This window comes from Camelus dromedarius, chromosome 33 (assembly GCF_036321535.1).
Source record: "Camelus dromedarius isolate mCamDro1 chromosome 33, mCamDro1.pat, whole genome shotgun sequence".
NCBI classification, from domain to species: domain Eukaryota; kingdom Metazoa; phylum Chordata; class Mammalia; order Artiodactyla; family Camelidae; genus Camelus; species Camelus dromedarius.
Window position 1 is genome coordinate 3,909,654 of NC_087468.1, and position 13,840 is coordinate 3,923,493.

The 13,840-nt window shown below is 50.3% G+C and overlaps 1 protein-coding gene and 1 pseudogene across 1 annotated transcript; one reads left to right on the plus strand and one right to left on the minus strand.

The window, feature by feature from the left end:
- Window positions 1–723: 723 nt before the first annotated feature.
- LOC135319831 (zinc finger BED domain-containing protein 5-like) lies at window positions 724–2,714 on the plus strand (annotated as a pseudogene).
- Window positions 2,715–12,655: 9,941 nt separating this feature from the next.
- Window positions 12,656–13,503, minus strand: LOC135319875 (transport and Golgi organization protein 1 homolog). Its single transcript, XM_064481986.1, has 4 exons — window positions 13,320–13,503; window positions 13,172–13,207; window positions 12,965–13,098; window positions 12,656–12,847 (listed from the first exon to the last, which is right to left on the minus strand). The coding sequence occupies exons 1-4, from the start codon at window positions 13,401–13,403 to the stop codon at window positions 12,673–12,675; spliced, it is 429 nt and encodes a 142-aa protein (XP_064338056.1). The 5' UTR covers window positions 13,404–13,503; the 3' UTR covers window positions 12,656–12,672.
- Window positions 13,504–13,840: the final 337 nt, after the last annotated feature.

Here is a 13,840-nt window from a genome sequence, read left to right on the forward strand (position 1 = left end):
GTGTTTTTGACATAGCTCATCAAACAGTCTCTAGCCCTGAAAGCAGCTTTCAGATGTATAATGGTGTCAACAACGAGTGTGTCTAATGACAGCAGGCAGCAGAAAGCTAAAAGAGATTCCGGGATACTGTATCCATGAAAGGAGTTGGTAAATTTTAGCCCCATCCTAGTTTTGTAAATAGAGATGCATTGGGACACCCCTGTGCCCATTCTTTACCGTATTGCCTGTGGCTGCTGCCACAGCTACAAAACTGAGTGGTTGCAATACAGACCGTGTGGCCCCATAGAGTAAAAAATATTTACCGTGTGATCCTTTAGGGAAAAGTTTGCCAGCCCCTGCCATGGGACCTCGAAGTCCCTTCCTTAAAAATACACTTATGATCTCTTCATTATTTCTTAGTCCATGGTTCCCAAACTGTCTTCTGCAGAATATTAATATTGTCTAAGTTAATAAGTGTTGTGGGAAAAAGATCCATGCTAACAGTAATTTTTTATTTGTAATTTATTTTAAAATAAAATTTAAGACTACCAAACTCATTGCTATGGCTTTTATTTTTATGTGATAACCTACCTTTAGGAAAAGGTGTCCCATGCCTGAGAGCACCAGGATGTCGAGTGAGAGATCACCTGATACATGAGCGTGCGATGCTCCACCTGCGCCTTGATGCCCAGGCAGCACTTAACACAGTCACTGATGAGATGCTTGGCATCATCTCTTTGATGATGGCTCATCTTCTGTGTCCTGACTTATAATTTCAACACATTTGTGATACTCAATGTTTATTCTAAATTAACCATGTTTTGTACCACAAACACATTGCCTGTGGATCTGTTGCTGAAACAAGGAAGACTTAAACAAGAAGTAGAATCTTTTTTGTTATCAAATTGTGTCTGAATCAAGTGATCAAAAGGTCAGAATATTACAAAGTAAAGATGAGCACTTGCAGCCTTCCGTTTCTAGAAATTCAGGAAGTGAGTTTTCCAGGGTCAAGTTTATGTCCAATTCCAACAAAATAACAACATTTAGTAAGAAACCACTAAGAAGAAAATATGAGGAAAGTTATTTGTTTTTTGGATTTACTTCCTTTGGAAATAGATTTGCACCTCATGCTCAGTGTGTGTTATGTAAGAAAATTTTATTGAAAAGCTCTTTGGCCCCTAGTAAGTTTTGAAGACATTTGGAAACTAAACATGCTGCATATAAAGACAAAGACATTATCTTTTTCAAGCAACATCTTGATTCACATGAAAACAATAAACCCCCAGCACCTAAAATTGTCAACACAGTTCATGGAAGCGCTAGAGAAGCATCATGCAGTGTAAGTTACAATGCAGCCCTGAGTGGAGGCTCATACATCAGAGAATTGCTCACCAAGCCTTGTGCAAAAGACGTTGTGATGTGGATGTGTGACGAACAGTATTGTAAAAACAAATAGACGCCGTGCAGTTGTCAGTATGGCTGCTGGTCGAATTAAGGCTCTAGCTGCTGCCACTGAAGAAGGGCCTGTTTGTAGACGGGAAACTTGTGGCAGGTTCTCACTGCAGCTTCCAGATCCAGCCGACGTCTCAGGACTCGCTGTGCTCCTCGTGTTTGCTTGTTGCAGGTTTAACAAGTCCACTGAGGACAACCTGCTCTTACGTGAATCTTTGCAAAGAATGCCGTTGGAGAGGACATTTTCAACTGCGTCCACAGCTTTATGCAAAACTGTGAAATTGAATGGGGAAAATGTGCTGGTGTTTGTAGTGATGCTTCTAGGGGGGTGGACCGGAAAATTGCTGGGACTGTCACCTGGATAAAATATGTGGCTCCCGAAAGCACCAGGAGTCACTGCCTATTACATAGATATGCACTTGCAGTTAAAATAATGCCTACATCTCTGGAAAACATGCTCGATCAGGCAGTCCAAATCATCAATTATATTGAAGCTTGGCTACATCAGCCCAGACTACTAAAAATTTTATGTGAAGAATTGGGTGCCCAGCACACAGCACTTCTAAATACAGAGGTGAGGCGGCTTTCCCGACGTAAAGATCTTGTAAGACTTTTTGAGCTTCGTTGTGAACGATTGGTTTTCATGGATTCTGCTTTTTGAAGATCTGATTGTTTAACAAATTCATCGTGGCTGCTAAGACTTGTATATCTTGCAGATATTTTTACTAAATTAAATGAGGTTAATCTGTCAATGCAAGGGGGAAATGTGACAGTTTTTACAGTATTTGATAAAATGTCATCAAAAGAAAACTTTGTTTTCCTACACTCAGTGACTTGACTGAAATTAATCCTATGGTTGATGGAGATACTTTCAGGGCCGCTGTGCAGCACCGCAGGGGTTTGCATTCTACTCTGTTAATATTTTCCTGTAACAAAAGGTAATAATGCTTGGGTTAGAAATTTATTTACAGTAACCTAACCCAACCTCATTAGTGTCATGGGACTATGAGAGCCTGATTGATTTAACATCTGATTCCCAGGTGAAGCAAAATTTCACTGAACTTTCATGAAATGATTTTTGGAGCAGCCTGAGTCAGGAGTAGACAAGCGTTGCAAGGCGTGCAGGTTGTGTACTGCTTCGTTTACTACCATGCACCTGTGTGAAGCAGGATTTTCCTATTATGCTGGAAAAAAACAACTAGATGTGGATCTGACTTAGCAATACCACACCTAACATTAAGCAGGTATGTGACAAAAAGACACAGAAGCACTGTTCTCATTAAAATCGGAGGGTTCTGCGTGCCTCTTGATAACCAAATATAAGATGCAAATTTAAAATGATTTACTTCAAAAAAAGGAAGCTAGTGCATTTATTTTTCATGAGTGAAAGCATATGATGTGGTATATTACTTTGCAGGTTTTGGTATCTGAGGCTGACTCACCAAAGCAGTGGGTAATTCAGTAAAGCAGGAACATGGGGAGGCAATCATTTATTTCAAAGAACATTAAGGTAGGAACATCACATGACTGGGCTTCAAGATGCTCACATTCACTTGTCACACCAGGGAATCCTTCATGTGTCCACTTCCATCATTAGCCAAGATCCAGGGGGTTCATGATGCACCCCAGTGTGTGTGTGTGTCACCTCTCAGCCATTTAACTTGCCTAATTGTCATGTTTTCTATTCAAAAAATAAATAAATTTCAGTACATAAAAATGAAGAGGAGCATAACAAATGATAATATATCCAACCTGACCAAAGAAACAAAAAGTACAAATGGAACAAACACACAGTGTGTACCTCTTCCCAACTGCCAGCTTGTGTCACCTGGTGGCCCCACATGGAGCATCCCCTACAAGGCACTCTACTGGGAGGGTGTGTGTGTGTGTACGCACGTGTGTCAGTGTGGGGTGGCACGTAGACCAGAGAGGTCCAGCAGTCATTCAGAAAGCACACAGCTGACCCAGGCAGGGGCCAAGCTTTAGACCTTCCTGGCTGAGCCTGTGCCCAGGGAGGTCTGCAACTCACACTGGCTAGGGGAGGCTGGGTCACACATGTCCCTCCATCCCCAGCCCAGCTGGAAGCCAGAAAGAGGCCCAGGTCAGCCTGTGGCCCATTTTTAACCCTGCCCCACCCTGGCCTGTCCAAATGCCACAGGGCCACGTCACACATCTGGCTGACAAGCGTTCCTTGGGCTAGAGCAGCTATCCCCTCTTTTCCACATTCGCCCCTTGCCTTGTGCCCCTCTGTAGCTGCCCTCCCGCTCCTCCAGCCTCTCAGCACCATCTCGCCTCCTCCTCCCCATAGTGTCTCAGCGTTTTCTTGCCTTTGGTGAGATGGGGCCATTTCTCTCAAGGGTCGTTTTAAATGTTCAGGTTTTTAAATTTTTATTTTATTGACGTATAGTCAGTTTACAATGTTGTGTCAATTTCTGGTGTACAGCACAATGCTTCAGTCATACATGGACATACGAATATTCATTTCATGTCCTTTCTCACCATGAGCTACTACAAGATACTGACTATGGTTCCCTGTGCTGTGTAGTATAAACTTGTTGCTCTATTTTATATTTACCAGTCACTAACTGCAAATCTCAAACTCCCAGTTTATCCCTTCCCACCCTGTTCCCCTCTGGTAACCATAAGTTTGTTTTCTATGTCTGTTTAATTTTAGATTCCACATGAGTGTTGTCATATTGTGTTTTTCTTTCTTTCTGGCTTACTTCACTTAGAATGACGTTTTCCAGGGCCATCCATGTTGCTGCAAATGGCATGATATTATTTTTTTGGCTGAGTAGTATTCCATTGTATACATGACACGGCTTCTGTATCCAGTCATCTGTTGGTGGACATTTAAGCTGTCTCCATGTCTTGGCTATTGTAAATAGTGCTATGAACATTGGGGTGCAGGTGTCTTTCTGTATTAAGGCTCCCTTTGGACATATGCCCAGGAGTGGGATTATTGTATCATATAGTAAGTGTATTTTTAGTTTTTTGAGGAATCTCCATACCATTTTCCATAACTGCTGGACCAAACTGCATTCCCACCAGCAGTGCACAAGGGTTCAGTTTTCCACACCCTCTCCAGCATTTCCCGTTTGAATATTCATGTTTTAATTATTTTATTGCAGCAGCGACATGTAGGATAATGAAAAAGTGGCATCCTGGCGGCTGGGGGATGAGCCTGTGTGTGTGTCCCCATGCATGTGTGTGTGTTCCTGTATGTGTGTGCATGTCCCTGTGTGTGCATGTGTGCCCTCCATGTGCCTGCATGGGGGTGGGGAGTGGGGCTGGAGCCTGCGTGTGTGACTGAGTGACATCTCAGGCACGTGGGCCTGGAGGGGTGTGCGAGGCTGTGATGCTGGGCTGAGAGGCTGTGACCTGACCAAGGCCACACAGCCCGTCTTGGGGCTCAGGGCCCCACCCTTGCTTCCAGGCCTGCCACCAATCAGCTGGGGTGTTCCCTGCCGTGACACAGGGCTTGGAGTCCTGACTCTAAGGGCCCCACAACTTCCCTCAGGAGGAGGGGTCGCTGGGGCAGGAGGAGGCTGGGCTTGGCATGGGGAGGGGGGAGCAGGGAATCCAAGGGGGCGAACATGGCCCTGGAGTTTGGGTGTGACCAGCAGCAGTGAGGTGAGGGGAGTAAGAAGGGCCTCCTCACCAGGACTGAGTTTGTCATCCCGGCCAGGGGAGCTGCTCTTCTGCACAAGGACCAATTTAGAAAAATGTGGAAAACCAAGTTTCAGGCTCCATGGTAAATAAGTCCCATTCCAGACGGAAATAGCAGGATGTGACCCCATAAAAATTGGTGAGCGCACATGAGCCATCGCCCCGCCCAGAAAGGAATTCCCCCGAGAGCCAGAGATCACCCCACACCCAACCAGGGCCCTGGTAGGCCTGGAGTGATGGCCCTGCTGGGGTCCCACTTCCCAGGAAAATGGGGAGAAGGTCCGCTGGTCATACAGTCGAGGCCCAAGGAGGGGAAGAGACCTGCCCAGGTCACCCAGCACAGGAGGGCAGTCGGGTGGGACCCAGGCCTTCGGGCTTGTCACAGCCCCCCTTCTTAGGACAGGGGCACAGGCCTGCCTGGGAAAGAAGCATCGGGAAAGTGAATAACCCTGCAGACAGGGCCAAGTTGGCTGGCTGGCCGAGCCTCAGTTTCCCTTCTGTGGAACGGGGGACGGGACGGTGCCTGATCACAGGGTCTCTGTGAAGCTAGAGATGGTGCTGCTGTGGTGCTGGGGAGAGCCCTCATGGTCCTCCTTACCTGGGAAGTGGTCGGAGGGCCCTGGGCGCGGCTGTCAGCCCCGTCCTGAGGGCCGATGGTTCCTGTCTAGCTGGGCGGGCTGCTGGTCCCTGCGGCCCTGACGGTGGCAGCTGCACGGCTTGGTGAAGGATGGGCCAACTCCCCTTCCCAGTCACCCTGGCCCATTGTCCCCCACCATGCACCCTGGGCTGGCTCCCTCTTTCCTTCCTGCCTCCTCTTGTCTCTGCTTCCCCCTACCCGGTGTCCCTCTCTTGTCACCTCCTGTCCCTCTCTAGGACTTGACCCCCACCTTTCTCTCACTCACACACTGTCTCTCCCTGCGTGTCTTTCTCTATCTCTCCCCCAGGCCCTCAGGCCCTGAGCTCAGGTCTAGCCCTGTCCAGGGCCACAGAGCCACATCTCTCCCAGCCCTCCCACCCTCACAGTGATGTTCCAGCCCCAGCTCTGCTCACAGTGGAGGCCGGTTACAGAGCTGCTCCTGCTGGCATTTACTGCTGCATCGCTGTTCCCCCCACTTCCCAGGCAGCGCAGCAGTCTCACCTTGACCTGTTTGTGGCCCAGCCTGGACCCCAGAGCTGCTGCAGGGCTGGCTGCCTCCCCCACCTGGAAGGAGGGAGGGCCCCGTGGGCTCCAGGGACAGCTGGCGCAGAGTAGAGTGGACTCTTTTTATACCCAACACCTTCTCCCTGGCAGTGGTGGCGTCCCACCCACTGACCCTGCCCCGCCCACCTCAGAGTCAGGAGGCTGTGGGAGGATGAGGGGTGCTCACGGGGCTCACTGAGAGCACTGCCGCCCTCAGCCCGCCTCAGGGCCTGCCTGGAGCCGGGGCTGCCGGGCAGCTGACATGGGGCGGGGGCATGGGCCTGGTCAGTGCAGGGCCTCTCGCTGGACGCCCATGGCCCCCTCCTGCACCTCATCCGTTCCTCACCATGAGACACGGCCACTTCATTCTGGTCATCTAGCTCACGACCGGACACCCCTGTGACTGACAGGCCCCACAAGCCCAGTGAGTGTTTACAGACTGAAGCAGCACAGCCATCACTAGATCTAGATACAGGCTGTACCCACCACCCAGGAGGAGCCCCGGGGCCCCTGCGGTCACTGCTGCCCTGAAGGGGTAATCTTGCGTCTGCCCTGTCATCTTAGTTCCTGCTGGTTTGTGAGTTGTGTGCCCGTAAATCACTGCATGCCCTCAAGAGGGTGTGACCACTGGTCCTCCAGGAAGCAGACACTGACACAGAGAGAACTGTGACAATTTCATTAGGGGTGACAATAGGAGAGAACAGCAGAGGGGGCAGGTTGGAGCAGGGAAACATTCGGCCATAATGCACCTCTGACATCTTCTCTAAACACATCATTGCCACAGCTGAGGGGCCCCTTCAGTTGGCAGACTGTGCTGTAAGGCAAAAAGAGTTATTTATTTTAATAGGATCTTATTTTTTCCCAATTTTGTCTTCTCTAATGTATGTAAGGCCTCTGACGGACACTGTAGTCTGTGTGTGCATCTCCGTGTCTATACAGAATGAAAATAATTGTTTTCACATCTCAGACACAGATGTCAAAATGTGCACATTCTCATTATTATATTTCCTTCTTTAACTAGTAAGACCTAATATTTAATAGAAGAAAGGGACCTTTCGCCTTATCTTTAAAGCAGAGAGTGGTAAGCTCTGGGCCTGAGCTCTTATATCTTCAGTTTAATTTAATGTACTTCCTGAGGTCTCTTTTGATGATACTGTGTGCAGACACTTTCTTTTAAACTATGAGAATGCTGAGTGAGAAATATGTCCCAGTCATTTTGCAAAACAATATGTGTGCTTGACCCAACCCTCCTCACAATGACGTCAGGGAACAGCGTTACCCCCCGGCTCACAGACAACAACGCTGAGACCCTGTGGGGGCCCCACTGAGTCTTGGTGTTAGGGGATGAACTGCAAGAACTCAAAGAATCAGAAATTGGATCTTGTGACATAAATGTGGAGATGCCAAGCTGACAGTGGGCGTGGTGATGAGGGAGCAGGGGTGTGGGGACAGGGGTCCTACAGGGGGTCTCCTGATCACCCCTGACTTCCCCCAAAGAACCTGCCTCATGCTGAAGGGCAAGGCACCTGCTCAGCTGATCTAAATCCTGCCTGCACTTTTCAAATCAAAAGAAAACTTCAGCCACACAAATACCCTGAAAAAAACAAGCTAAACTTCAGTTTCTCTGATATCCACAGATTTCATCCAGACCCAGAACTTTCAGAAACCCAAGAGAACAATTATCTTTATATGAGGTTGTGAACTGAGGGCTTTCTGGAGGCAGTGGGTTCTGAAGGGGATACGTGCATGGCTGCACTGAGTCCCCTGCACACACACGTGGCTCTGAGTGGACCTCACGCTGCATTCACACGGCCCACCTGAACTGCCCACCCTGCCGGGAGTGACCTTCCAGCTCCATCTGAGTGAACCCAACAAACGCCCACTGGGCAGCCCCTCAATTTCTTTCTTCCCCTCCACACCCTCCTATTCACTCCTGTGTGGCTCACGTGTCCTTCTTCTGCACTCTGAGGCCCTGCACGGGCACATCTGCTATGGTGACAAGCTGTCTGCTGTGAATGTCTCTCTCCCTCACTCGCTCCCTCACCCCTCGAGGCAACCCCGTGAGCCCCTGAAGTTAGGGGTGTGCTTCACCCCTCACAGAGCACATCACATGGTCCATGCAAGAGGCACATCGGCCAAACTGGGACTTCAAATTCACTTGATATTCTGTCAAAAGTCTCTTCTGTTCTATACAAGAGACGCCTGCTTCCCAGGTCAGGACGGGGAAATGACACAGTCCATCAGATGTGTGTGCTGGGAAGCTAGACAGACGTCACAATGTCCCAAGTCAGATTTCCTTAGGCATCGCAAGGCCCTGGAGTGCCATCTCCCCTTCTGCAAAGACTCGACAAGGGAGCAGAAGCACATGCTCTCATCTTAACGAGTGCTGTAACTGGTGGTGGGGGGGTGGCGGTGGCTGAGACCGCATAGGCCACAAGGGAGGTGGGGGTGGCGGTGACGAAGAGCCTCTGAGAAGTGACACTGGGTGTCCCATCGGGCGAGGCACACCAAGTGGTCCTGGACAAGTACTGGGACCTCTGGAATCCACAGTGACTTGCAGAAGAGAGAGCTGTGTTGGATGACAGACAAAAGGAACAACACCTACAGAACCTGAAACCCAATGCAGCAGCTGTCAGCACCGGGCACCCTCCCCTCCACCGGGTGCCCAGACAGCAGCACAGGGCCACACACTCGACCTTGGGGATAAAACACTGTTGCCACACGACACCGCCAGTGTCTGTAAGTGGAGGAAGGCGAGAGTCCTGCCTGAGACGATGTACAGAGGTTCCAGCAAATTGATAAACTAGGGCCTCCCAAACAGGAAGCCTCTCTGTGCAGGACAACCCACCCTGACACCTTCCCCAGCTCCACAGAAGCATGGTCTGCATGAACCAGAAACACAGAGAAAGAAAGGAACCGAAGGCCTGGTTTCCCACACATAGAATGAGAGCCGCACCTGGGTACTTGCTCTGTCTGCAGGACCCTGCCAGACCCTCTCTACTCCCTGCTCACAAAGGGCCCTCCTCCGCCAGCAGGAGCTGCCCCTGGGCGCAATGAGCTCTGAGGAGCTGGGCACCCCGCAGTCCTGTGGGGGAGCTGGCAATGTGCTTCTGAGGGGACAAGGCTGTCCTCAGAAGGGAGTCGGGCTCCGCTACAATCATCCTTATTCTCAGGGATGTCTGGATTTTAAGTTCGCTAGGAAAATCACACTACATTTGTCCTATGGGAAAGGGAAGGGGGAAGTTTCAATCCTGCAAATAACACGAATGGGATTTTAGCGCATGTGGAAAATCCCATGGTGTGTGATGAGACAGAGAAGCAGCTCTGACAGCTTCCAGGGCAGAATCGACCCAGCGCGGGATGAAGAACATGATGCCAGGACTTTGGTACGAATTGGCCCTGCAGGGAAGGAGGCATTTTCACTGCGGGCTCTTTCCATTCCATCCTCTATTCCCTACTACAAATGCACCATCTCTGAGAGTCAGACTTTTCTGCCCAAAAGTACAACTGATGGCAGAGGGGAAGGCACCTTTACCTCCCCAGAAAAGACAGTGATGGGCTGTGATATTTACCACACACAGGAAGACTCAAAAGTTGCACAAACACGGTGTAAGGATGGAGGGGTGGCTTTGCTCAGTTATCAGTTACGAGTAATTGAATGGGCATTCTACAAAGGAGAATCCCCCAGCCTGAGCAAGGAAACCATTCAAAGAATGACAACAGGAACAGGTCTCAGTGACCCAGGAGCAATCCCAAGTGAAGGAGGTAAAAAGGAGTCAGCAGAGCCAGGAGAAGTCAGTATGGAGCAAGGGCTCACCATTCTTATGCTATTTTAAGAAACAAACAGTCAAAGCTGAGGTTCTCAGCCCTCATGTACTCCATTGCTGATGGCTTCTGCAAGCAACACTCAGGTGACTGGCTGAGAGGAAAAGCCAATGGACCCTGGGCAAGAGTTTCAATTTGAAAACAAAATGAGATGCCAGACACGAAACAGAACATAAAGTCTGCAGACAGGGCAGAAGAGGCTGCTGCTATAAAAAAAAAAAAAAAGAATACATATCCCAGAAAGACTTCCACCGAAAATGACATCCCAATTTAACTGGGCCTCCGTGGTCGCCTAAGGCAGGCAAGAGCTACCGGGGAACACTGGAGACGCAGAGGTTCTGCATCAGAAAAAAACTAAAGAAAGGATGCAGGATTAGGCATTTCTGAGTAGAAATTATCAAAAGAAACAAAACTATGAGCAATGTCTACCCGTATGACACTCGGTCTCATATCACACAGACTAGGAGACAGGTCTCAGGACCCTTGACTGAAGAGACAACAGGCCCCGGGATCGGGTGTTTCTTCCATAACCGATCATCGGCTGTGGAAGGTCAGGGCTCCACTCGCTGCAGACAGTGACAGGGGCGGGCTTCTCCTCCAGGGAGCCCGGAACGTGGTCTCTGTTGAAGGCCCGTGTGCAGAACCGACACGTCTGCCCTCCGTCAGAGGACCCTCTTTCCCTCCACAAGAGACACCTCCCTCCCCAGGGCAGGACGGGGAAGACGCGGCCCATCAAGTGCGTCTGCTAAGGGACCAGAGGGACACGGCCGTGAGCCCGGTCAGGGCGGCCCGTGCACGGGGAAGCACTGGAGAGCGATCTGCCCTTCTTCTGCAGTGACTCAAGGAAGAAACAGAGGACTATGCTTTCCTCTTACCGAGCGGAGCAGCTGGCGGTGGGGGGCGAGGCTGCACAGGGCTCAAGGGGGGCCCAGGTGCAGGTGGCCCGCTGGACGACGACGGGCCGCTCTCGGGGCAGGCCACGCGGGCTGGTCCTCGGAAAGGTTGGGGCCCTCCGGCCCACGGGGTGGCCTGCGGGACAGAAGGGAGAGCTGGGTTGGATGACAGACAAAAGCGCCAACACCGACAAACCTGTAACCCAGCGCAGCAGTCGTCGTCACCTATCACCCTCCCCTGCACTGGGTGCCCAGTTGGCAACTACGCGCCATGCCCTTCATCAACCCTGGGGCCTGCCTGCAGCCTGGGCTGCACAGGAGGCCTTCGGGATAAAACTCTGTTGCCACACGTCACTGTGATGACAGGGCATACTTATCCCGGAATACCCAATCCATCGGCAAGGCCAAGAAAAATTTGTTCAAAAGGGAAATGGTAGTTCTAGAGATTATTTCAATACAAAATGACCACTGGAACACAGCTGAAATAAATTACTTACCTGGGTTTCCTCTGCCTCCTGAGCCGGAAATGTGGTGCCATTCCTAACAGGGGCGCCACCCCGCCCTGAATCTGTAAAGGGAGAGCAGAGCTGAAGGCTGATTATATCTGACCGAGGCCTTGCGGGGGAAGCACGAGCCGAGCCCTCCCTGCCCTCCTCCAGGAGCTCTCACTCCCGCCCGCGCCCCGGGCTCTTCACAGAAGCCGCAGGTCTCCCTCCCGCCTCAGGTGACCCCGAGGACGAGGGGAGACTGGACCCCTGTCCCATGACGAGGACACCACAGTGCCTTTATTCAGGTGTTTTCATAGCTAATCACCCTGGATGGGGGCTCAGTGCTCAGATCCCTGGCAACCAACTCTGACACTCGGGACTCACAGCACACTTCAGGGCAAATCAGTCTGTATGCAGATTACACATTAAAGTAAGAAGGGTCTTTCGTAGGAAGAGTATCAACAACCCCTGACTGTGAGCTCCACCTCTTCCCCCTCAGCCTGTTGGTAAACTGTTATAAGCCTTCTCTCTGACAGCGCATGTCTTGTATAAGTGACCAGATGTCACATAAACATTTATGAAAGAAGTGGCCTCAATGACTCATGTTGTAATAAGCGGCAAAAGAATGGTGAGTTACATGGAGTAGCTGCTGGGAGACTTTAGAGTTACACGTTAACTCTGGGAGAGGGAGGCTACGTAGTCATGTCACTTACTAACTGGCTACTCTAAGTCACTGTGCAAGCTTTTTTATAAGAACGAAGGGACCTGAAAATTAGTGAAGAAATGCCTGCTGCCTTAAAGCAGATCTTGAATAGAATATTTATCCACCAAGGCAAATGAAGAAAAATGTTTTTCTCGTTATGACATACTGCCTTCATTCTAAAACGTCATCCATGTTATTTTCCTGAAATGAGAAGAAAATTCAGCCTTCAAAACCGTGTCCAGGCGGGAAGAGAGGGCTGACTCTCACGTCTTCTAGCGCACAGAAACCAGCCATGCCAGCCACGCCAGCCAACCAAGAGCCTGGGGGGCGGCCCGCAGTCCCTGGAGGGGCTCGAGCTCCACTGCTCACAGGGGACAGAGCCCTGCTGGCTGGTGGCATGTAAAGAAAACAGCACCTTGTCACCCAGCTGTGAACCTGTTCCCCACAGTAAGTGTGTGGTGTGGTGTCCAGGAAACCCGACAACTACCCATGGGGACAAGCAGCCCACTGGGCGGCTCCTGCTGCAGAAATGGAGCTGCCGCACTTCACATTGTGCTCCTTACCTCTCAGGGGAGGGTGCAGCCTGTACGGTCCTCCTGGGGTGGGCTCCTGCCTCATGTATTCCTCTGCCTGCCTCCGTCTGCAGATTGCATCCAATCTTAAAGATAAAGAATGACTTCAATACAAATTACACCACGAATTCCTCTACTAGGCACAAAACAACCAGTCCTTAAAAATCTCAAAACACCCGTAAAAATGTGTCAAAATTCTGTACCTCTGTTTCAGGTGGGCAACTTCCCTTCTCAGCTCAGAGGAGTTTTCCCTTCTCAGGTCAGAATTTACCCTTCTCAGGTCAGAGTTTTCACTTCTCAATTCAGAGATTTCCCTCTCCAGCTCCTGAGACCTGAGCTGTGGGAGAAAAACACCCATGTTCAGTTGTGGCCGACTGTGCACAAAGGGAAGGAAGGAAACAAATTCTTACCGAGCTGTCTTGGGCCTTCTTCTCGGCAAGAGTGACCTGAAAAAGTCAACACATCAAGAAACACCCCATGGCAAGGGGTTCTCAGGGCCAAAATAACTGTCTGCATTAGGTGCTGAGGACTCGGTGTGTCAGGAGGAAGGCAGGTTACCTGGTGTCTCCAAGTGACCTCTGCTTCCCGCATTTGCCCATGACATTCTTCAAGTCTTATCCTATGAGTTACAAATTGTTGCATCAGAGAAGACACAATGCTGGGTATGCTGTTAAATAACCTGCCCCAGTCCACGTTATCTGCACTGCACACTCACACACATCATCTCACCGCTCAAGACACACTGCACACGGCTGCAGAAGCACAGCAGGTGCAAAGCTGTCACTGCAGACACTCCTTCCGTCACTGTTACTGAACGCCTGCCCGGTTCTGCGCTGACACATTTCCCCCTCCCGTTCTCAGCATTTCCCTCACGTGTCCTGTGCTGAGCATCTTTCATCACAAAGCTTGATTCTTCCTTTCCTTACATCCTGACCCTACTTCTTACACCTGGGTCTCCCCAGCAGCACGGGAATGTGTATTGGTCCGACTGACGCTACACTAAACTGCTATCCTCAGGGTGACAACGGTTTATAGCACCTTCAGAAACATCTCTGTGAACCGTCTCTCCTCTCAGTCTG

What these genes read in the sequence shown, in the direction of transcription:
- LOC135319875 (XM_064481986.1), bottom strand. Translation starts at nt 13,403, where the DNA reads ATGCAACAATTTGTAACTCATAGGATAAGACTTGAAGAATGTCATGGG. An exon ending in AGGTCACTTGGAGACACCAG is followed by an intron (nt 13,208 to 13,319) that starts GTAACCTGCCTT and finishes TGACTTTTTCAG; the next exon opens with GTCACTCTTGCCGAGAAGAA. An exon ending in GTTGCCCACCTGAAACAGAG is followed by an intron (nt 12,848 to 12,964) that starts GTACAGAATTTT and finishes TTTATCTTTAAG; the next exon opens with ATTGGATGCAATCTGCAGAC.